This window comes from Mugil cephalus, chromosome 15 (assembly GCF_022458985.1).
Source record: "Mugil cephalus isolate CIBA_MC_2020 chromosome 15, CIBA_Mcephalus_1.1, whole genome shotgun sequence".
Lineage (NCBI taxonomy): Eukaryota > Metazoa > Chordata > Actinopteri > Mugiliformes > Mugilidae > Mugil > Mugil cephalus.
The window spans coordinates 3,363,738-3,388,367 of record NC_061784.1 but is presented as its reverse complement, the minus strand read 5'-3'; the positions used below and the strand labels follow the sequence as shown (position 1 = coordinate 3,388,367).

The following is a 24,630-nucleotide window of genomic DNA, read 5'->3' as shown; positions in this document are numbered from 1 at the left end:
GGGGAAACACCGCCGAGCTTCCAGACTGGAACAAAGGATTGCAGTGAAGACCGGGCAGAAGGCACGGTTAGATCTCAAATCCGTCTTTTCTGTGCAACATCAGGCAGGGACAGACACAGCAGTACGGTGGGAGGCATTCTTGCAAGCATAAGTGAAGCAGCGATCAGGGTAGCAATCCAAGCACATTTACCAGAGGAGGCAGGGAAGGAGGGAGGGAGAGAAGGAGGGAGAGAAGGAGGGAGAGGGATGAGAGAGAGCAGATCTATGAGAGGAGGAGGGGGGTGTTGCATGCTCACGGAGTGTGACAGAGATAGAGCGGTGGATGAGAGAGAGAGAGAGAGACACACACACACAGGCACAGAGAGGAGAGCGCAGAGCAGAGATGGGGACCGAACACTGAGACAGAGGTAGTCGAGGTAGCTGAGATCTACACACAGGCTTGAGCAAAAGAGGGGAAAGGAGGAAGAGAGCGGAGGCTGAAGGAGAGCAGGAGGAGCAGGGGAGAGAGGGAGAGAGAGATAGAGAGAGAGAGAAGGGGGGATGCAAGATGATGGAGCCCAGAAATAGGCTTCACAGGACAGCTTTTCATCCCTACTCTCCGCAGCAGACGTGACTCTGGGCACTGGACTGTGCTGAAATTAGCCAGGAGCACAACACAGGACAGCAGGTCTGCAGTGTACTGCCTTGGTTCAGCCTCACTGGATGCAGCAAGGCAGCTGATTTATTACTGAGGGGCTGGGTGGCAGTGTGTTTGCGTGTGTGGCTCTGAGTGTGTGTGTGTGTGTGTGTGTGTATCCAGGATTTTATGAGTCCTTGTAGCGCTCGGAGCGGTGGGAGCGACCATTCCTCCAGTCATAAAATGACATTCAGCAGGCAGGAGCCTTGTGTGCTGGTGTGGATCTGCAGCCCTCAGTAGGAAGTGCGAGAGTAGGATTCAGAGCTGTCATCGAGCACAAGTGTGTGTGTTTACAGTGCTGTTAGCTGAGGTGAGCCAAGGAGGATGAGGCATGAGTGTGTTTAGGTTAGAGCAGTAAGAGTGCAGCAAAGGCAAAGATCCCACACAATGCAAGGACGAGTGCAGAGGAGCACTGATGGCAGGGAGTGCAGCTAAAGTACAAGGAGTGCCCTGGGGGTAGGGTGGAGGACGAAGGCAGGGACAGAAGAGGAAGACGAGAAAGGACGGGTAGAGGCAAGTGGAAAAGAGAGGGTGATCATGGCTGTCATACAGTGAGCTATAGCATATGCTGTAGCGCAGAGCAGAGTGGTGCGGCAGGGGGAGGACAAGCTTCACTGCACAGGGGAGGGGGAGAGACTGAGGGAAAGAGGAGGGGGAGGCAATCAGCTCAGCACCTCTCTTCCACCAGGAAGGGAAGCGGGACGGGCCCAGCAGAAGACACTTACTCACACACGCCAAGGCGAACTGACGAGCAGCCAGGTCAACGTGTAGAGGTCATAAGGGAGCTGGTGTGGGGACAGGGGTTAGGTATACCCCCGCTGGTCCACAAGAGTGCAGGCTGGTCCTGGTAGGAAGAAGAAGGAGTCCTCTGGAGGAAGAAAGGTCGGCTCCCCAAGTTCTGTTTCTTTGGACCGCTCTGCCACCTTTCCGTCACCATGGGAGAATGGACGATTTTGGAGAGGCTGCTGGAGGCGGCTGTCCAGCAGCACTCTACCATGATTGGAAGGTAAGACACTCACTAGTTTTGTGTCCAAAGGTTTTATTTTCCGGTTTTGGTTTATACTAATGAGCTGGGTGTTTTTATGTACAGTATATGTTATTTTGTACAGATCAGCTGATGGCATCTCTACAGAGCTCCCCCTCCTCAAGGCTTGTCCCAGTGCTCTCCTCTGTTCTACAATCCCCCACAGTCTTCCCTGCATCCCCTGCCCTCTCCTCCTCCCTGCTCTCCGCACTCTTATCCTCCCCACCGATCATTAGTTAAGGGATAAACTAATTGCACATAATCAATAGCAGGCTTTACTAGGCATTATGGTTAATTCAGAGGGGTTCCTGTGTTGGTACTACCTAATAGCCTAGCTATTGATAGAGTGTGCTCGATGCTGTTGGCCACAGACCAATGGGACAGAAGGAGGAGAGGGGAGTAGGAGTGAGAGTAGAGCAGAGGTGCGGAAGATGAAAGGATGGTGAGCAAACAGGTGAAGAGGGTAGAATCAAAGGACGAGTAAATGACTGAACTCTGAGAGATATTTTCTTCATTAAAAAAAGTTAATTCAATTTGTCCTGCAGACACCAACTTGCATCCTCGTCGTGAAAGCCTGATTCGATCTTTTCCCATATTTCGCGTGAGAATGGTTTGTGATGGAGAGTTGAACAGATGAGCTTTTAGTTTGATTAGCAGTGGAGACATGCCATGGAGACATGCTGCAAAATCTGTGTGAAATATGTGCTCCACATCATCTCTGTGATTAATTAAATGCAAAAGTGGAATTTTCCACCCAGTGAACACAATCCAAATGTCACACTGGGATGCTCATTTGGAAAAGTGAAGAGTCAACATGCTTTGGCCTGTGAAATCTGGATGTATGGATATGTAATTTGAAAATTGCTTTCCAGAAAAAAAACAACGTCATCAACAAAAAAAAAAACATGACAATCTTCAAGATTCAATGAATGGGATTGCACCGCTGTGCCTATTAACCCAAATCACAGGTAGCCTGCAACAAGGGCATGGCCTGACCTTTTCTCTGCTCCAGTGGTTTTGTGTGAGGCAGTGTGTGTAAGTGTGCGTGTGTGTAATTGTGTGTGTGCGTTAAAGAATGGAAATTGGCCCATGCATTCATTGACTATACTTTGTCCTGGGTGCATAGAGCCATGAAGATGTCTCCTCCAAATCACTGTTGGAGTGACAGAGATGATGTGAGCCGCACTGTAGCCCAACTTGTGTTGAACAGGGATTTGAAACCATGTACGATGGAGATTTTCCTTCCAACCAAATACTACACCAAGTCATTTCAGTCAGTTCTGACGGTGCATCAACTAATGAAATTACCTGGTCTAGTCCTCAGATGGAACGAAAACCTGCACGTTGACTTGATTTAAAGATGCATTAAGCAATATTTTTGTATCATTTAATCACATGACTCCCTCCCAGTTTCGGGTTTGGTAGTATTACTTCTACCATTGAGAATCAACATCCCGCACTGAGGCCCTGCGCAGGTTTTTTTTTTTTTTTAAGCCCTTCTCAGCTCATTGTTTTGATTCTCAGAGTGACAGAGTGACAAAGCCAAACAACGTTTGCTCGTTTAGAAACGTTTGCAGCTGCTCCCAGTACAGAAGCTAAAGCTAACTAATTGTAAGCTAACTGCCCACACAAAATGGCAGCGATCCGAAGTAGTGTTGAAGGAAGTCAGACCAGTTGCAGGCCAAAAAAAGGCAGGTACATTTTTTTTCATGAGCTGGAGGACCAAACAAGGGCTAAAATGCCAGTCAATATCGGAATTACATTCAACAGGTGGCCAGAAAAAGGAGACCAAAGGGATGTCCGCGTTGCTCTGTTTCTGCTGGATATGTGAGTAGGCAACTGTTTGCTAACACGTTAGCCATAACAACTTGATAAGCTAGATGCTAACTGTTGTGAACTTGTTTTGGAGTCTTTCCGCCCCCTAGTGGTCAAAAATTACTTAATGCAGCTTTAAAATCCAGTCCTGGCAGCTGAATCAGTAAAACCCTGCGTGTGCAGGGTACAAAGTATGCTGAAAATTGATCTCTGGATGATTCAAGCCACCTACAGTTTTTCAGAGGCACAGAAGCAACTCTCAATTTGTCTGCTACCTCTTTCAAAGTCATAATGAAAACTCTGACGATGAAATGGTTTCTTCTCATATGCTTAATTTGAGCTATTTGTTGATCATGCACTTCACTGGCTGAACATTTAAAAGGGTTCCCTGAATACCTAAAATGTGTTTGTAAAATGAGCAGTGCTTTTATGGATTAATTTAGAAAAACATTACATGCATCAGTGTTTGTTTGACCTATGATAGAGTTTGCTAGATTGGAAATCCACAGTGTCAAATATTCCCAAGTGACATGGCATTAGACAGTTAGATGATAATGTGAAGTAAAGATCCCCTCATACAGGAATTAGCTTGTAAAAAATTGACAGCTTCGTGTTACTGTGCTGAATACAGTGAAATGCTTTGTAAATGATCCCTTTGTGTTTGGCTTTCCTCAGACTGTGTTTGTCCTACACGGCCCTGTAGATGACCCTAGAGCATTAGCTGTAACATTAGCTGCTTTCCAGTGGGTTTCCCTCCTTCTACTCTGCTTGTCCATGCTATGTGAGCCAAGAAACCTCGTCTTTGGCGTCACTTTGAACAGTATTTGTGAGTATTTTGTTTGTTGTAGGTCCCTGAATTTCTTCTTACCTTTTCCACATCAATTTAATTTCGGTCCCTGTTAGTTAGCTTGTTTGCAGAATATCCCCACAAAAAAGAAAAACAAAAATAACAATGTATTAGACAATTCTTAAGCAGATTGGAAAGAGTGAGCTTGGTTTAACTTGTAGAAACTTGTAGATCCTGGATTCTTTCATACAGAAAGGCATTTTAGATATTATAGATAGGGAATTTTAGCAACATACAAAAAGTGCTAAAGATAACAACTTGATTCTTAATCTTAAGCATGTGTCTGCATGGTCAGGAAATCTATGACACTTAACATTTAAACAATGAGAATGATGTTTCTGGATGTACCGGCAAGTTGGAGAATTGTTCACCACTGGCACAGTTTTGTGCTGAAAAGGTGCCTCGTAGATTGTTAATGAGCAACTCCACACTAAATTACATATGGAGTCAAAATTGTTGCACTGACCTCTATGGGTTGAAAGGTTCGAGTCTGTTGCACCATGACCACACCCAACTGTTTTGTTGGGCGTGGTCAGGTGTGGTCCGTTGCCCTTGTGAACACAACCAACTGTGATGTAGTGTTGCACTGTTGTGCATTGTGAAGTCCTGCACTTCACAGGGTGTGGCCAGAGCATGCACCGACTGCTAGATGGCATCACACGTAGGATGTTCAGCCTGTGTGTCGTTACGTTTAAAGAGTTTGCATGTGTGCGCTTGCAGTTCAAAAGATGCCGTTCCAAAGTACAGAACAGTGATGTCTCCCCATGGCTGAAGTCTCCCCTGCATCAACACTTTGGAACATGGTTGCATGTCAGTCATTTTTTGAGTGCCATCATGAGGATGTACAGCAGTTCCGCTATCAGTCACATAGTACTGTCACATGTCTAAACTGTCTTTTCCAGCTACAATTAAGCTGTTTCTTAATTGTAGGTTTTAAGCTAACCTATGCCCTGGCATAGGATAGATAATCAACACAGGAACACGGAACAGTGCTAAAAGTAGAAATAGACCAACTGTACACAATGGCATAGGTTAGCTTAATTATGGTCTTTGAAACAGACAGACAAACTGAGAGTTGCTTCTGTGCCTCTGACTAACCACAGGTGCCTTGCATATTGTGACTCATTCAAAGATTAATGTTGTGTATTGTGATTTCCATAAGCTTGACTTCTAACTCTGCAATGTACAGTGTGTGCATGGATAACCAATGACTGTAATCACGATTGTTCAGTGAAAGAAATCATTGTCAAGGCTGCATTAACCTTCGTCTCGAGACCAAAATGAAGTCTTATGTATAATCACAGTTATGATGACCCTGGGGCTCGAAAGATAAGTTACAGTATGGCCTGTAAAGCACCTATACCTGTTCACTCAGTCTGCTAATTAAGGGAATTAATTCATTTTCTTGTCTTGATGGACAGAGGTTGATAACAGGTTGATAACAGGCCATTGCAGAACCAGTATATTTTGGGAGTTATTTTATCAAAACCGGCAATGCAGCCTGCTCAAGTGAGGTTCGTTAGCACTGCTCTCTGTCTTCCTTTAGAGATCTCTACAGCCTCTGCTTGACTGCTGCCACCAAAATGAATAAAACGCTTTTGTGTCGAAATGCTGACGATACAGCAGTCTTTGTGTCAATTATGAAGCAGCAGCCTTGATAATGTTTGTGACTGTCTTATATGTCTCAAAACTGTCATGCACATAATAATTAATATACACACGACTGCACTCAGAACAGAAAATTAATTTTTGTGATTTGTAAAAGTACAGGGATAATATTAAACAGATGGAGGCTTGTTACATTTTACAGTGTCATCATTTACAAAGGGTTTCCACAAGACAGATATTGCAATAGTCCCTCTATGTTCCCCTATTCTGTATTATTCTTGCTTATCAGAATAACATTTGAACACCTTTATAATATACAAAATCTTGCAAATAAAGTGTCGACTGCTTGCTTGCCAAAAACACTGCAAACAGCTGAACGTGTCTAGAATCTAGAGCCATTTGTCCTTGTGAACATGTCTTTAGGACTGGACTAAATGTTGTGTATAATAACCCTGCTTTTCTGCTATGTTGTTATAAAAACACAATAAACACCTTCTACTTATGTGGCACTAAAATCCATATTCTCTTAATAAAACAAGATATAAAACATATTTTGTTAGTGCTCAGGTGTTTTGCAGACCTCAGGTGTGCATGTATGTGGTTCTCAAGGGGAAAAAAAGATGCATTCTATCGTGAGAAGAAGAAGCCTTTGGGTTTGAGTTATATACCTTGCAGGTAGGAAGGAAGAGAGAAAGAGTCTGTGTTGATGCATCTTCCTTTAGACTGCAATGCTGTAGTGAGGTCAGCGCCAAAGACAAGTAGAGTGAAAAAAAAAGGCAGAGCTAATGGAGGACTAGAGTGATCCAAGAAAGATAAAATAATGAAGGTTGCCAGATGGATAGAGAGGAGATGATGTGAGCTGTAGAGGCAGAACAAAAAGGATACAGCCGGGGGAAGCAGGAGGCAGAGGGAGGAGGAAAAGTTTTCCCTCTGCAGAGGTTTAGCACGGAGAATCTGTGTCAGAGCTGCTGACTGACCCCACTGCTGAGGAAACAGCCTGCACACACAAACCCAATATGTGTCCTCTGCATTGATGAGGTTTGCTTAAAATACACCTGACCTTTTTTTTTCAATTCATCGGAAATTTTACAGTGCAACTCTTGTAAAAGGCGAGGGTGACGCCATTCTGAGAGGAATCACATGCAAATGTAACCATCCCTGCAATACAGCAATACAGGTTTGAATAAGCAGCACGTATAGTAGGAGGCAGGAGCTCTCTGTTGTTGGCGCAAAATAACTCATGTATTTTTTTTAAATCACATTTAATATATTGTACTTCGGTCACATTAATGTTTCTTTCTGTTTAGTCATTAACTATATGTACTCTTAAATTTCTATAAGTGCTTCCCTATTTGCTTTTCCCCCAAGGTTAAAGAGCTAAATCATCTATTATTTATGGTCTATCACTCCCCACCTGAGCATTATGAATCATAAAATCTTAATAAATGTTATATGGCTCTTGTTGCAAGTTGCAACCGATGTCAAGCAATTCATTAAATATGTATGCAGAGTTGACCAGCTTATTAATGCAGCGAACAAAGTGGTGGATAAAATACCTTGTTGCGCTTCCCTGCGGTTTGCACTCAAATGGCTAGTCCTGAAAGGCTTCACGAAACCAAACCCATCTACATCCTTGTATGCTGCCTCTAAAAGCAAAAACACTGATGAAGTGCGCTTTTTTTTTAACCTGAAGTTGCTCACTCCTGTACTTTTCATCTTCCCACTTCTCCTAAATGGGTCAGGATACCCACAAGAAGGAGGCACCCTACTTTAAGAAGCACGCTTCTCCCAAGATAATCTGAGATGTGGGAATGCTTGAATTGAGGACATCGTGCAGCCTAGTAGGAAACCAGAATGTGTCGTTAGTAGTCATCTTCCTGGATAAATTCTATACTGTCAGAGAACACTGTGTTGCACCGCAAAACAAAGGCGTCAATTTCTCAGCATTCAACAGGATTAGTAATCCATCATCCAGCAGGAGAGAGCGGGGCTGTGTTTCAAATTAAACCGTTTTTTCTGCGCATCCAGAGATGCCATTAGTTTATTTGTGCAGCAATCTCTGATGTTGAATGCTATTGATCGTGCTCTTTGATGGGAGAGGGGGGACGGATTTTGCTAGTAAAGCTGAGCTCAGCTTTCAGTCAGAGCAGGCCATTATTCATTTCGGCAACACATCAGCGGCGTGAGTATGAGCTTTACCGGCCGTGTAATATTTCTCTCTACATAGATTAAATGTGCTTCACTCTTGTGGTGAAATGTCTTAATTAGGTTATGGGGATTTGTTAATTTTTATGAAGTTTTGGTAATACCTGGTAACACCCATACAGAAGACAGGTATTGAAGGTTAGAAGGGTTGATGAAATGGACAGTCAATGCACTGGCTCATACATTTATTTCATAAAGATAAAACAAAGATTGATTTAGAAAGACAGAAATATGTAAGGTAATCCATCAATGTCAATTTGTGTGCAGTACAGTTGTGCTGGACATGACAGTGACTCATCTTCCCCAAATCCAGACAGCAAAACAGATTTTTGAGATTTAACAACTGTCTTTATTTGCAGTGATTTCTTCACTTGATGGAGCTGAGCTTTAACTTCGAAAGGGGGCAAAGACCATTTTAACTAGGAATGCCTAACACTGAAAACCATAATCATGCAACATTTTCACCTGTTAACTAAGAATCTAGGAAATAAAGACAAAACAGTAAGTGAAAAACTACTGCATAGCTACAAAAGACAAGAAGGCAATTAGCATGGGAAACATTAAAGATGGACACAGTCAAGATGATAGCGTGACCTTTTAACAGCATGGCCCCTCCACGGTGTTGACACCACTATAGCAGGAGAGAAAACACACGACTGGCTAGGAACACCTCCTCAGTCCTAATAAATATATTTTACGCCCTTAATGGCATATTCCAAATCAAAACATTAAAAAGAAGTCAGAGAAAGTTCATCAATAGAGTCAGTTTCTAATTGCAGTGAGTTATCTTCAGTTATAATACGTTTTCACAGTGAGTTATTAAATATGCAAAGCCCAGTAGCCTGAAACTCTTCTTCACTCTATCAGTGAACCATCTTGTTAGAGAGCTTTAATTTTCTGATTAAATTTTACACTTGGCACCAAAGCCCACTCAAAATGTAGAAAAAGAGGGGTGATGGCAATAAAGACTCTAAGAAAATCACAGTCAGGAAGAAAAATTGCTACAAATACTGTTTCTAGGCTCATTACGTCATATTGGGAGATTATACAAAATCCTGCTGAACGTTAATAGAAGCCTTCAAGAAAAGACTGATGATGCCCAGTTATTTAATACTGTACTATTTAAATGCACAATGTTAAATTAACATAGGGCCGATATGTAATGGGCCACTTGCATGGAAACCACTGAGGCTTAACACCTGAGTTAACAGTTTTATCATCTTTCAGCCTGTTGTTTTGGTCTCACAGCTTCTAGCTTCTCTGTTTTGATTCCCTGCACTGATCTCAACAGTGTCATTTTTAGCCGTAGCCAGTTCTACTTCACACATTCTCTCCCGCACCAAAGCGCGAAGAGACAAACTAGCTGTAAGTGTACATTGGATTTCTTTCAGTTGGTGGAAATAAAATATTCAGATATTAGGAAATATTAGGAAGATTTATATTTGGCAGGTGGCTAGAACATCTTTAACAGTTGGGTTAGAGTCAATTAATATTGCTTCACTATCCTGTTACACATAATTTTAGTAAAAGGGGCACTACACAAAAAGAAACCAATGACACTCTTTAATAAGGTCATGCATGCAGAGGCCCCTCTCCTCAACCTATAGGACCCAAACGAACCCACTAATATATAAATATATATATAAATATGCAAATTATTGGAAACATGGTCTAGTTTAATTGTAGTGTAACTTCACTTTTGAATTTGTACAAACATCGTAACTCAACATGCTAATCACTGCGATTGCATGGGCAAAAACTGTCAGAAACAGGGACAGTTACTGACCTCAGCTGACACCTGACATCTTGAACGTACAGTGATACACTGCCATGGAAATGTGCAGAGCTTCGTTCAGAACAAGAACAGCTATGAACATTTATGTCACTGTCCATGTCAGGTAAGATTTATTCCTACATCCTTGAATCCTCCATCTTCTACTGGATTCTGCTAAGTTGGCCTAGTGGGGTGATCTAGTGTCCACATACATGACTGAGGAGCTGAACTCACATCAGTCCTCTGTGTTTGTGGTTAATTTTAATACATTAAAAACGTGGGGGGAAAAAACATAATAAATTTACATAATCTATTGATTTATTCAGGTGTATAAATATTAAACAGATTCAGTAACATTCTCAATAGAGGAATTTTAGCAGTTTATTTTCCCTGCAGCTACACTTAAAAACGAACATTCTTGCAGTGAGCCTAAAATATTACAGAGATACAGTCGAGCTAATGTATTCTGGGAACTTTCAAACTGAAGTAAAGGGATCAAACAAAATGCTGAACAAACCCATTTAAAATTTGAGTTCAGTTCCCTTCAGGTGCTGCATGTTTTTTTTTGTGTTTTTTTTTTTTTTTTTAAATATTTGTCCAATTTAAAGTCCACTTGAGTCAGTCTCCACCAAAAAAATAAAAAATGTCAGATGTACCAGGCAGAAAGAATTTATATCCCCAGATCATGTTGGTGTTTATATTTCACACTGATTTTCAGGGGGATTTATCTAATTACCAAACAGCCTTAATATAATTTATAAAATGTTCTGATATCACATATTAATGCGAAAATGGATCAGCAAAAAGGATCCAGTCATTTAAGCCGATAAAATCCCTTCTTCATAATGAGTGTTTCTATTCTATTAGCTTGAACTGAGATGAAAGGGGAACTTAAAAGGACATAAAGACACATGGGATGGAGGAATCTGCATCTGGTGTTCTCTGATTCATCATCATGCATTTAGACCTTGCAGTGAGTTAATATAGAGGCTGTGTGCGGTTTCTCCAGTCTCCTGCAGTCTTGTTGTTTGCTTCAGGAAAAGTAGTAGAACTCTTTTCATCTGAAGACACAGACTGCTATCTTTCTCAAAACCAAACAATAAGAACACGTCTGGGTCTAGTAGCTATCAAAACTCAGATGTTGTTGATGTTGTTGTTAGCATGGGTAGGTATAATTGGCACTGATACCTGTCGAGTCGCCCTCAATTAACTCTCTCTGTTTCCTCCGGTATTCCTGGAAAACAGCTGGAAGCCATTTCCCTCAGAGACACTGAATGAGCAAGTGGCATAATTACATCGCTGCACGTGCTCACTCTGTGTTGTGGCTCAAAGGAAACTTACAAGGAGAAAAGTCCGCCAGTCTAAAATATCACACATATTGGGCCAGTTTAATTTTAAAACGCTTTAGGTTTTGCACTCTCTGCAAAGTATTTTAAGCTGCAGAGAGCACCGGCTCAGCTGAAGGCTCACAAGTTTGGCTTATATTAATGTATTCGTCACACCGACTCTTAGTGGCACCTCAGGCGGTCGTGCTTGTCGGCCTGATGTGTGGGCAAGACCTTAAACTATAAAAACAGTTTGAGAAAGGAGCGGGGATGAGGGGTGGGAGACAAGAAAAGTCTTCACTCTGATCATTACGCTGACTAATTTCTAGGCCTGGTAAGGTCTTTATTCATTATGTGCTGCCATCAGCAATCAGTGGAGCTTATTATTGAGAGTGTATGGGCGGGAAGAATATTCACTTATCTGTTCCTTCCAAGGCCTGTCTGTGCACCTACATGTGCAGATGTACCGTCTTATGTTTCTTAGTCTTGACTCATATACAGTAGGGCAAGATTTATCATGTTCGCTATCTGTGTGAGAGAGAGAGAGAGTGTGTGTGTGTGTGTTTCCTGATGCATCTGCTCCTGTGCTCGGGGCCACTGTTCTCGGCGGAGGCTGGCGACAGCAGCTGCTGTATGAATGAACGTGCATGCGTGTGCATTTGTGTGTAAGCCTCCGGGAAAGACATAGCAAACATGTCCACCCAGCGCACCAGCTGAAGCGCAGCTACCATTATAGCCACAATCTCACAGGTCTGTCAGCTTCCTACAGATCGGCGCGAAGAGTTACAAGGCAGTGAAGGCCCGTGTCCGTCTCTGCCTTTCCTCTATTCGTCGTCTCTCTAGATGTTAACATGAGCCATGAGCTGCTGTTGCAGTTTTATGAAAATGCCAGCTCTCGGCTCTGCGCCACAAGAAAATGAAAATTAGGGAAGAAGTTGGGCATGTGAACACAACCCAGGCACAGAGAAGGATTCATTTGTATCATTAAACCTCATTGACAGTGTAAGGAATCCATTGCGGAAGGTATCCAAATATGGATGGTTAGACTGTTTAAGGAAAGAATGAGGTGATGTGCGGTGACTGACACTGGAAGATTAGTTCTAAGGTCAGGAACATTTGTTCAAAACTAAACTAAAATAAATAAGCACCACGCGATACAAAAATGTGCCAACTCAGCATGTTAGTTTATTTTTACTTTCTGCCCCTCACATTTGTGACGCTAAAAGCTCTAAAATCTTTTACATCATTTATGTTGGCTATTGAATATTCTGCAGGTTCAGGCCTCGGCTGTCGTGCCCAAATCCTCTTCTAACTCCAAGTATCGGCTTGTTACTTTGCAGGACTTAAAACACTGATGTTTGCAGATAACCTCCGTGCACCGCGTTCTGCTAATGCAGCAATCTGCCCCGCGCTGATTATCCCGTTATCCAGCAGTACAGTACACACGCACACAAGCGCACACAAATACACACGCGCTAGCAAACACACACAGCGCTCGATATGTGCAGCGTCTTGGGGTTTTTTTTAATGACAAAAAAAAAAAAAAAATGCGGACATACCGACCGGATGGCCAAGTATCCACAATAACCGTGCTACTGAAAGTCCATAAGAAAGTCTGAAAGTTCTAAGTGAGGTGAACAAAGCTGCACTGCGATAACTGCAGTCACATAACGTTTACCCTTGGGTTCGCACAATTCCAAAATCTTTAGCGCCCCAATCAAATGTTTATGCTGCATTCAAGGAGCCAGCACACATTCAGAAGTGTAGCTCACAGGCTCTATTTATTTATAAAGAATAGGGCAGTGTAAGTGGTGTAAAGTCCTTGTACTTTTCTAGTGTCATGCAGATGGACGCATGATGGTCTGTTACACTGGCCTGCGTGAAGGTATATGTCTACTTATAAGAAAGCCACAATGAATCCTCTGGAGGGAAAAACCCCTTATGCTTTATTTAAATTAACGTATATGAAAAGGCTGATGTGGAGCACAAAAACTAGTTGGAATAAAATCTAAGTACATACGTAAATTACGTACTAATAGACTGCATTATTGTTTTTACGTCAATTCATTTGTATTTGTGGACGTAAATAGAGAAACTACAGTTTTAAAACCTTGAATTTTCCTAGTAAAATACATTCAGTGTATATTATTAAAGTATACAACATGTTAAGGACATTTTTCATGTATTTTGGCAGCTTTCTACTAAATTAAAACAATGCTCAATGTGCAAAATGTGTTCTGAAGAACTAGAAAGCATGTATTTCACATGGACTAAGGACAGTGGGACAATTTAAAAGACAACAAAGACAGAAATGAAAGCATGAGAAGCCAGGCTGCTACTGGGAGAAGCTCACATGGATGCAGCCCAGTCTGGTGCATAGCTCGTTGTATGGATAGACGTGTCCGCGGGTGAAGAGGATGTCACAAGTCTGCACAGACGGTATTGCAAAGGGAGCGTTTCCAGTTGACTGCAGAGTGGTTACACAGAGCTGATGTATCCTTTCATTCTGCAGAGATTCCATAAACCATCTATTAATAGTCAAACACAATCCATCTGTTACAAACCATCTGGTATAAAAACAATATAGAGAAAATTAACCGAGGATGTTATAGCTCTACCAGTCTGTGAGTGTGTGTCACTATACAGAGATATGGATGGCAGGCAGACTTAGTGACATTTAGTTAATGCTATTACGACGTAGCCCAGTAATTATCAGTGGGATGAGAAGGAGCAGACCACACAAAGTGATGCACTCATGCAGTCAAGCTGCTCTCCAGCTTCTTATATAGTTTTAAAGCAGTATACTGTACATCTCTGCAGACTCTCACGCTGACACTGAACATGCATTAGATGTATTTACTGCATTATTTAAACAAATATTTCCATATAAATGAGCAGAGCCGAGCAGACCACAGGTTTCCATCTCAGTGAGCAGCATGCGTCAAATGCCTCTTTGTGCTGCAGAGAACCATCAATACCAGCCCTTTGGTCAAATCAGCAGCCGTCAAATCACCACTGAAGGCGGGTGCACATCAGGCTCACTGCAAAGGATCAGACAGGCCGAACACCTTCATGTAAATTATACACAGCATCTGCATTTAACTGCAGGAAAACCGAAAGCGCAGGGATTTTGCTGTAGTTTCAAACTCACTAGAAGCCAGTGTAGCGTATGCACTCGCAGCTGCTCTGAGCGCAGGCGGCTGGACACGTTTGCCATTTTGTACAAGTAACACACATGGCTGACTCTCCCTCTTTGTCTCTATGTCCTTGTGTCTGTCTTTGTCACACACACAAAAAAAAACAAAAAAAAACAAAAAAAAAAAAACACACGTGCAAGCATGCTTTCGCAGGTGGAGCAGGAAGAGTCCTGCAGCGGCGCACTGCTCTATTTTAACTGTTTTACGCTAACACATGTTCCTCCGTTCTGCTGCTTGTGAGACATTGAGTTTACTACCCAAGGAATTTTAACTTGACACATTAGTCACAGTTTTTTTTTATTCATTTTATCTTCTACAACCTCAAATTCCGTCTACTTCAGATTGCTGTGGTAATAGGTCATTTGAGTCCTTATTAAAAGATTAAATTAGAGTCTCGTTTGACGTGTGGAACAGAGTAACAGAACTTTATACTTAAATTGCACAGGAAATGCATAACCTTTAACCACTTTAAACGGTACTGTCATAAGTTCAGTAGAAACTATTAATTCAGGTCCTTCTCAGTTCCTTTAGTAGCCCTGGGTGGCCCTCTTATGCTTAGAAACAAATGTGTTTCATAATTGGTTCCTCCACTCAGGGAGCATGCACATCCACCGCATTGTGGCATAAATAGCGGGGAGCCCCATGATGTTCAGGCTTTCCTCACTCATTAGAAAGAGCTGACAGTGCAGCCCTAAAGCCCCAGTCCTCCTCTGCAGTGCCCATGCTGGATCGACACCAGAAGATAACAGTACAGCGCACCAGTCTCTAAGAGGCAGCTGCACTACTCTCGAGACCCACGGGTCCCTGGACACGGCTTTCTGTGACTGCAGCAATGCACTAATAATGCTCAATGGGAAGTCCTCACCGTTTTTAGAAAATGTAGTCCATGTGGTTCAGTAACAAGTTGTTAATAACCAAGTCTCAGGCAGTGACCCAAAGGATCTTTTGGAAGATTTGAAGCATCTCAATAGTCTGGTATGCGAACTCTTTAAACAGTCAAGGTCTGAAATGATGGCAGTTATTTCCCTGTAATATGCTGGTTTCATCCTTGGAAGAGTAGAGGGCCATATTAGGTGATAGCTTTTGCCCCTTGGTGTCCCTCTTCTCTCTCCCTCACAAAACAGAGGGAGCTCATTTGTAAAGTAAGTCACTAAATATTAGTTATTGACAGCAGCAACAATATTTCTGATATATATTACCAAAACATCAAAATATAACAACAATTAATGGTCCCTTGCTGATTCTTAAGAAACAGTCACATTTTAAACGTCTACTCAGACACAACGTTGTTCCATTTCAGACCAGCGGTGAAGATGAATATGAAATCACCTCAATCTTCCTCCTGATAGGTGACCAGATGTGTGCATGCTATACAGAGTATAACTCTACCATCCCACAGTATTGTCTGTCATAGCAGCTGAGTGATGACATGTGTAACACACACAAACACACACACACACGCACACACACACACACACACACACACACACACACAGACTGTTCATGAATGCACAAACCTACGCACATACAGGCTCTATGGTCTCAGCCTGAAGACTATTTTCATTCATTTGCCTTTAAATGGGTTAAAGGTACAATGTGACTAAATCATTCTGCCCTTTAAGTTATTTATTTTTTTAGTTTTTTTTTTATTAAAAATTGTCCAATCACCAGTTTGATTACACTGAACCAAGACTTGCTACTGATTTTAAATGGTCAGGGTCATACCCAGATGAACCCTGAACATCTCTACATTCTCCTCATTAACTGATATTGTCTTTCTCACTTTCTCTCCCCTTCCTGTCCTTTCCTTCTTGTTCTGTCTCTCTGCAGGATCCTGCTGACAGTGGTGGTGATTTTCCGTATACTAATAGTTGGTATAGTGGGCGAAAAGGTGTATGAAGATGAGCAAATCATGTTCATCTGTAACACCATGCAGCCCGGCTGCAACCAGGCTTGTTACGACAAGGCCTTCCCGATCTCGCACATCCGCTACTGGGTTTTCCAGATCATCTTGGTGTGCACGCCGAGCCTGTGCTTCATCACGTATTCTGTTCACCAGTCCGCTAAAGCGCGTGATCGAAGCTACTCTCTCCTGCACCCTCACATGGATCACCATGGTCACGGTCACCATGGCCGCCATCATGACCATCACGCCCGCAAGCTTCACTCTCGCAACATCAATGGCATCCTGGTGCACCCTGACAGCAGTAAGGAAGATCATGACTGTTTGGAGGTCAAGGAGATCCCTAATGGACCCCGGGGACTCCCTCAAACACACAAGAGTTCTAAAGTGCGACGGCAAGAAGGCATCTCCCGCTTCTATGTCATCCAGGTAGTGTTTCGCAACGCGCTGGAGATTGGCTTCCTGGCCGGCCAATACTTCCTCTACGGCTTCAATGTTCCAGGGATGTTTGAGTGCGACCGTTACCCGTGTGTGAAGGAAGTGGAGTGTTACGTCTCCCGTCCCACAGAAAAGACTGTGTTTCTGGTCTTCATGTTTGCAGTAAGCGGCATATGCGTGCTGCTCAATCTAGCGGAGCTCAACCACCTTGGCTGGAGGAAGATAAAGACGGCCATGCGAGGTGTGCAGGCCCGACGAAAGTCCATCTGTGAAGTACGCAAGAAGGATGTTTCACACCTGTCCCAGGCCCCAAACCTGGGCAGGACCCAGTCTAGTGAGTCAGCTTATGTCTGACAGAGGCTTCTCTGCCTGGGGGCTCGAGGACCTTTTAAGTTTTGGAGAAGAGCTTTCCCCTGGCCCCAGAGCCCGGATCAGTAGGGCAATCACCACTGCATTATTATTCAGGAGCACAGATAGATTCTGTGTGTAGTCATGATAAAACATTAATTCACCAAGTAGACATTCTGACACTTCAAGAGAGAAGAAGAACTGCCTTCCCTAAAGGCAACTGTTTTGCTGTAACGGAGCTTACACCTAAAGCTGACAATGTGAGAGTCCTGCTCTGCCTAGGTGACACTAGGTGCCTTTGAAGAACCCAACAGATAAAACTGAGCAATTACGAATATTATTTAAAAAACTGTAAAGATAGTCTAAGGTTGAATTATCTGAAGTTCTTTTTATTTGCCTTTGCTGTAGGTCAAAAATAATCCCCTCATTTTCCAATTATGTGTGCATATGCAAGAGCTTACGCGTGTGCATGCATACGCATGTGTGTGGGGGAAAAAAAGCCAGTCTCTGACATGAGTCAGAAAATTGAATGCTTAACTAATCTGAGCTACGGAGAGAAGGATAATGCTATTTCTTCTTATCAGCAACGTTCCAGTGAAGTCACTCAGTGGACAAACAAGCACCTTTACAAAAACACAAAAACTATCAGCACTAAAATAATCAGCATAAACTGGAACACAGTATTTGTTTTCACTGTACTAGACTTTTTCTTAGCGATTTTCACTATTGTTCGCGTTCTATGTTGCATTAGGTGCCAAGCAGACAAGAGACTGTCATTGCCCGGGAGGTTTTGCTCAAATTGAGACAATGTTGCATTAAGGACGAGTTAGATTTACTTTCCAACACTGTTTTAACGCACCACAATGCTCTCACGATGTCTGTGGGGCATGCTGTGTACTTTCAGAACCCACTGAAAACAGTCAAGAAAAGTGTGTCAGTGTTTCCACTCAGAAAATGTGACGGAAGCTTACGAAAGGAATTATATACTGACTTTTTTCAGTTGAACAGAAGAAGTATTGTAGTCACGAATATTTTAATCTGTAACCTGAAGCTTTTTTTCACAAGCGGATTTGGTGCCATATTTCTAAGTTACTGTACATAGATGAAATGTAAAAATTACACTTGCCTTTTCCCTATGCGGTATAGATAGGCTTTACTTGGGCTGGGGAGATCACGGGCTTGGTTGGTTATAAAGATAAATCATAGATTGCCAGCTTTAACAATATGTCTTATTAATGTGCTCTTTGTTATGCCTTCACCCTCTAATGGAGACTAGCTCTGCCAAGAAGTGTTTCCCCCCTATGGACATTGAAAAAGGCATGTTACTGAAGCATTAATAGAATGGATAGATTATGACATGTAACTTTAAAAGAAAAAAAAAGAAACAGTTTTATTTATTTGCATCCTGCTCCTGTGAAATGTAATACTCAGCATGCATGAAGATGAAAAATATGAAGAGATATGAACATAGAATCTCCTTATGGGAATATTGAAAGTGAATACCCGAAAGGCGCCACAACTGCAGCAATAATAATAATAATAATAATAATAATATATAGTATGTGAAAAAAATATGTGAATAAATTATTATGCAGTGATTTTTGCCTGTGCTGTGTTTAACAAAAAGTAATAATTGCCATTTTGTGTGGACATTGAGAGGTAAGTGTAGAAACAACTGTAGCAGTTACAAACACCAAAAAGATTCTGTAACAAGATAGATAGATAGATAGATAGATAGATAGATAGATAGATAGATAGATAGATAGATAGATAGATAGATAGATAGATAGATAGATAGATAGATAGATAGATAGATAGATAGATAGATAGATAGATAGAAGGGAAGTATCCACCATCCAGATGGCAATGATTCAAACCAAGAGGCAAGGGGATGCCTCATGTCACCCACAATGGCGTTTGCCTTATTTATCACTCTGTTTCTATAAATATATGCCATACTTGGACATGTAATCCACAACAGCTCACTGGAAGTTTTTCTGTCTTTGTCTGTGCCTCAGCAGAAGCGGCACATGTAGCAAAAAGACAGAGCACGTTTAACAAAAGTACAGTAGAGCATCCGAAGGATTTTGTTGTAGCCATTAAAGGATAACAGTTTTTCTAACAAGTACATTCTTTGTTTGTGTCTTCATGCCAGCACAGACAGTCCAGAGGTCCTGTTATGCTTATGTTCAAGCACTATGTCAACATCCTTGTAATTTGGAGGATTACTACTCTGGAAGTCAGATCAAGTTCCCCAACCACAAATGTTTTGTGGCAGAAAGTTGGTCTGAAGTTGCTTCATTGGGAACTGATTATGTTCCGGCAAAGATCTGCCAGTTAAATCAAATATTTTGGACAGGCTTTATACGGTGATAGCCAGAAGAGTGACACTTGGCCACATGATCACTTTGTGTTCAACTAAATGTCTCTGATTGGTCTCTAATTGCGTGCATAGGTATTTTTTCCTTGAATTAGTTTAAACAATCCAAATGCTTTGTGTCACTAGACTGATGAGAACTGAGTCTGCTCCAGCTTTCTAACATTTACCTTGTACATTGTGTTAATGCTGTCCCAGACCATTTTCACCTTCTCACTCCAGCTAAGGATCAAGTCAAGAAAAAAGCACACTAATCTTCTACACACATCACACCATTATATACAAAGGCAAAATTTACTTCACCATTCCTATCCAAGGAATACCCAAAGTAAACTAAAAGCTGAAACTCTAATTTAAGTCCATTGTAGAATAGATGTTTTGACAGACAGAACTGGAAGGTTTTTAGTACTATCTAAATATATAACGTTATATATTTAAGATTGTTGTTGGGACTTATCAGCTATCAAATGCATAAAAAATAATGTTTTTGACAAACCTTTGTAAGGGTATGAATATGAGTATCATTATCAAAAGATCATTGTTGGTCACCATGGTCACAGAAGGTCAAAATGAAAACAACTTCTGTAGTTCAGAAAGCTTCAAAGTACAACCATATAAAAGTAACACATAGAGACGTTATTGCCTCTCCTAAAACTCTCTGTCTGTTTCATGGCAGATAAGCAGGTAGCTTGCTTTACAGGTACTTTTTACATGTATAAAATGATCTGTACATGTATAAAATGAAAATACTAATTGGACGGAAAAACAATCCGTACAATTGTTATATTACAGTCTTCTATGTCAGTACATTAACGTGCATTCATGTGTAAATTATCCTTTACTGTTTAATCCGATTTAGATACAGTTCAATCTATTTGCACAAGCAAATTTTGTGCGAGTAGCAAAAACATGGTGAAATGTATCAGAAATACAGTGAGACCTGGAAAAATGTGGACTATCAGATCAAATTAAGGACAATTGGACTCAACAATGACTATATCAGTATGGATTTGGAAAAGTGGATTAGCCTCAGTTTCAGTTAGTTTTAGGTAATTTCAGTTATGACGAATGTAGCTAAATAAAAGATAACGCTAAGAACTTTACTGAGAAGTAATGTTAGCCATATAATACTGTAGCATCCGACTGGACGTTACAAGGATGATGTGGAGTGATCACATGTATTCATTTTTTTGTTTTATTTTTATTTATTGTTGGAACTGAAATAGTTACTTTGCAGTAAAACAACAACATGGACAAACTTATCTGACGACCCTCCAGAACGTAACTTAAATATAAATTAATATTACCTGACTTAAAATGTGAACCACAACACCAGGTTTCTGTGCCTGGATTCCAGTCGTTTCTTCATAATGCAGCCATTCATTTACTTCTCAGATCTGTTTGTTCAGTCAATCGCAGAACTCAAACAACTCTTCACCTTTTTTTCTCTTTTTTTAAATTTTTTTAAAATTAATTTTACAATTTAGATGCTATTAAAGCCTATGATCCAAGTTAATGTTTCTAACCTATATGCTCAATTGTCCCTTTTTGCCACTCTGTGGCCGTAACCACGGAGACTGCCGCTTACTGTGACGTCACAGGCATACCCTCTATAAACATGATTCTAATTCTAATTCTGAAAATGAGCTTCACTGTACGGGACAGTTACTAGTAACTGAATTTCATACTAGGAAATACATAGTACTACTATTACTTTAAAAATGTACTTCACTTTCCACATCAGGCGACAGTGTAGTGTTGGTAAAACATGAAATATTCCCAAGCTTTTCATAGTGTGCAGAATACATAGGTGCTGTACAGTACATCCATCACAGAGCGCCGAGCACAGCACAGTGCTTTCTGCTGTTCAAACCCTGCATTCACATTTATTATTCAACGGCGGGAAATGATACATCTATGAGAGATACATCGGGCCGGTCTCTGGATTTCTGTTGATAAATTATAGATATTTAATCTGGTCACTTCCCTGATATACGACTACTGAGTAAAGGAAATTTGCCAGAAAGAAAAAACACTAAAACTTCCCATGTCTACCGAGGGGAAACAATCACTTTTTTCACTTTCTGATGCGCACACCATTATTTTTCGAATATGCCCTGACTCAAAGGCAGGTAAGTCATTAGATCTGACCTGATAATTTCAGTAATGAGCAAGGTAACTGAGGGAGAGAACAGAGAGGTGTGGGGGTGGTGAACCTTTTAGTGTTATTAAACCTTCAGTCAGTGCAGGCTGCATGTGGCCCCGTCCGGGGAAACACTGAAAGCGCAGTGGGACTTGAGGAAGAGGGACAGAGGTGATGGAGAGGAGTGTTAATAAAGCTGATTGTCTGATACAATGTAGAGTAATAGATGCTGTGGTTATTCATTCACTTAAAGGTCGCCCTGTGCTCTCATTGACATGCGGATTGCTGGGATCGACTCTTTGTTGTGTGTGATATACATCACACACAACAAGCGAGGAATGCGCACAGAGTCAATAAAAGCCTAAACAAAAGCACTGCTGAGGATGTAAGCAGGCCCGTTGCTGTGGCGACAGGAGGGCAGTAATGATGTTAAGCACCACTGAGACTACAGCAGTGGAGGGCAGAAACAGCACTGCACCACATCTCCTGCCGTCGCCCTACTCAGACTTATTCATGGTGAAAGTTAGAAACGCGCTGGGCTGTCCCTCATTCTGCAGTGCTGCGGCTGCTGCTCAGACTGAGCTAAATAACAGGTAAGTAAAATGATTACTTGCTAAAAATACAAGGAAACCTCCCCTCATCTGATGAGAACAGATGATCGAACTGAAACCAACCGTATTTGATGTCTGCATTTGAACAGTTATACATTTTTTAATGCTAGTGACATTACAACATTTCATACTTTTTAATGCAAATTCTTTACTGTAATTATCCAGCAACTCCCACTCACTGTACCACCACATTTGTGCACTCAGTGCAGCCCGTAAAACAGAGCGTGAATGCATATACCACATCCCACCGGCTTGATCTTACATCAAAACATGAAACTAGAGGCTTAACAGCACCGTGTGATCACAGGAGTGGTTGGGGGGCACTGCAGGTAGGGGCGCTGACGTGCTAGACTGCCAATGCGAAATGTCACAAAACGCCTGAAACGCACACATAAATCTGTTGATGTGAAGGTTATGAGTTCATGGACTGCACAGTAACCATCTCTCTTTTTATCTTGAAGTGTGAAAGGACAGTAAACCAGGTATTTATTTTCAGCAACACAAGTTTATGTCATCATCATCATCATCATCATCATCATCATCATCATCATCATCATCAAACTATTAAATCAAATGAAGACCTTGAAGGCAAGAAATGAACAAAAATGACACAACCTAAGGGGAGAGAGTCGGCTGCTACTGTGTGCTGTATTTTTCAAGTGCTCTCCCCTCATCGATAGTGAAGAAGCTGAACTCCTTGACTCATCCTGCAATATTATGAGTCAGAACTGGTGGATTCTTTCCCAGTGCTCTCAACAAACTCCCCGTTCATCACCTTCACCTTTCGCTAACTAGCTCACACTTGTTTCTGGAGCTTCATCAGATTAGGTTTTTTTTAAAACACTATTTACACTTCATTGATTAAATTCTTCAGTTCTTTTGACCCAAGGGAGTGTTTAACAGATACACTCTTGGCAGGCATCTATTTTAAGACTGTTTTGTCATTCTGACCAACCCCATGTGACTTTGGCATCTTATCTCTGAGCCAAGAGGTCATAAGATTCTAGCTGTCTCCTGTGTATATTTTATTATAAGCATGTACGCGAGGTCTGTGCTCTGTTTATGTGACAAGACAAATCCTACCTTTGTGTGTGTCTTTCACCGTTATCCCTGGTAAACCCCAACAAGTGTTAGTTGCTCATGTCGTAGATGACCTGAGACTTTTTCTCACCTTGATCCTACATAGATCTAATTAAGAAAAATGTATGGATTTTTTTGTCTTCTCGGATTGAACGGACTGATTGGCATCGACGGGCGTTTTGCAGAAATTCATCCTTGTCTCCTGATCACATGTTGTTGTGCTGTACATCCGACTCGCCACAGCTACAGCTGATTCATTATAATCCTGGTGATGAGACAGCACCTAGTGGGGAATCGCTTCATTATTCCTTTATATCCCCCCTTCTGCCTCTTCACTCATTCATAAAGATGAAATTAGAGTTATTTTTCTCTGGAGCCTACTCTACTTGTAGTCTCCTAATATCTCAGGTCATGAATATGTGTCAGTCTTTTTTTTTAATTTTTTTTTAGCTCTCTGCAAGTGACTGAGTCTCCTTTTGAGATATCCCTGCTTTGGCACAGTCTCTCTGGTATTCCTCCTACTCTGTCTCCATCTGGTCGTCTCCACCTGACTCATTCTCTCTTTCTTTGCACTGCTTCCCCGTCTCCACATCATATTCGGCCCTCCCGCCTTCCTCTGACCTCCTCTGTCCTCCCTCGCGTAGTCCTGGGCTGGCGTTTCCTCCCAGTACTCACATGAAATCAGCCTAACTCCCTTTTCACTCTGCGTTCCTTTTCCTCCACTTTTATTTACGTCAAAGCTGCTGAAGCCAATACCCAAAAAGCCCCACCCCCTGTCCCCCAACTGTCTTTGACTCACACCTTTCCCTTTTCTCACAACAAAGGCTCTTCCCTCTCTTTGTTCAAAGCTGACAAAAACCAAGACGCCCAACAGTTCACCGGCTTTTATTTCCTCCTTTCATAACTGTGCGTCTGCTGGCTTGGCATCTCCCTCACCTCCTTTTCCCAGGCTAAAATCCCAAACGTGTTGTGTAGAAGACATCACAAATATGCTTTGTCCAATAATATTAAGTGAAGCTGCAAAGTCCTTCTTGACCCAGTCGTGACTGCTCTGGTACCTTATTGGATTAAATCATATTTGTGCGTGTGACAGATTTGGGGTATGGCTCGAAAATACCCCCATAACCCCACAACCAACTCTGCAGTGTGTTCAAATCGGACTCTGATGCGGTTTCTGCAAGTTATTTGGAGAAGGGATTATTTGTTAGAGATCAGTTTATTTTCACTATTCCGCTCTTTTCCCGGAATGATGAACAAGG

At 41.8% G+C, this 24,630-nt stretch overlaps 1 protein-coding gene across 2 annotated transcripts; it reads left to right on the top strand.

Annotated features, from left to right (window-relative positions):
• Positions 1-253: 253 nt before the first annotated feature.
• LOC125020954 (gap junction delta-2 protein-like) lies at positions 254-19,288 on the top strand. Of its 2 annotated transcripts, XM_047606645.1 has the most exons (3): positions 254-1,682; positions 3,471-3,527; positions 16,302-19,288. In XM_047606645.1, the coding sequence occupies exons 1-3, from the start codon at positions 1,612-1,614 to the stop codon at positions 17,164-17,166; spliced, it is 993 nt and encodes a 330-aa protein (XP_047462601.1). In that variant the 5' UTR covers positions 254-1,611; the 3' UTR covers positions 17,167-19,288. The 2 variants fall into 2 exon arrangements, with proteins under 2 accessions (XP_047462601.1, XP_047462602.1); XM_047606646.1 differs by lacking the exon at positions 3,471-3,527 and having other exon boundaries at positions 264-1,682.
• Positions 19,289-24,630: the final 5,342 nt, after the last annotated feature.

Bases quoted from the DNA above. Each gene is read 5' to 3' on its own strand.
- LOC125020954 (XM_047606645.1), top strand. From the start codon at position 1,612: ATGGGAGAATGGACGATTTTGGAGAGGCTGCTGGAGGCGGCTGTCCAG. The intron at 1,683-3,470 runs GTAAGACACTCA...TACATTCAACAG, and splicing joins CACTCTACCATGATTGGAAG to GTGGCCAGAAAAAGGAGACC. The intron at 3,528-16,301 runs GTGAGTAGGCAA...GTCTCTCTGCAG, and splicing joins GCTCTGTTTCTGCTGGATAT to GATCCTGCTGACAGTGGTGG.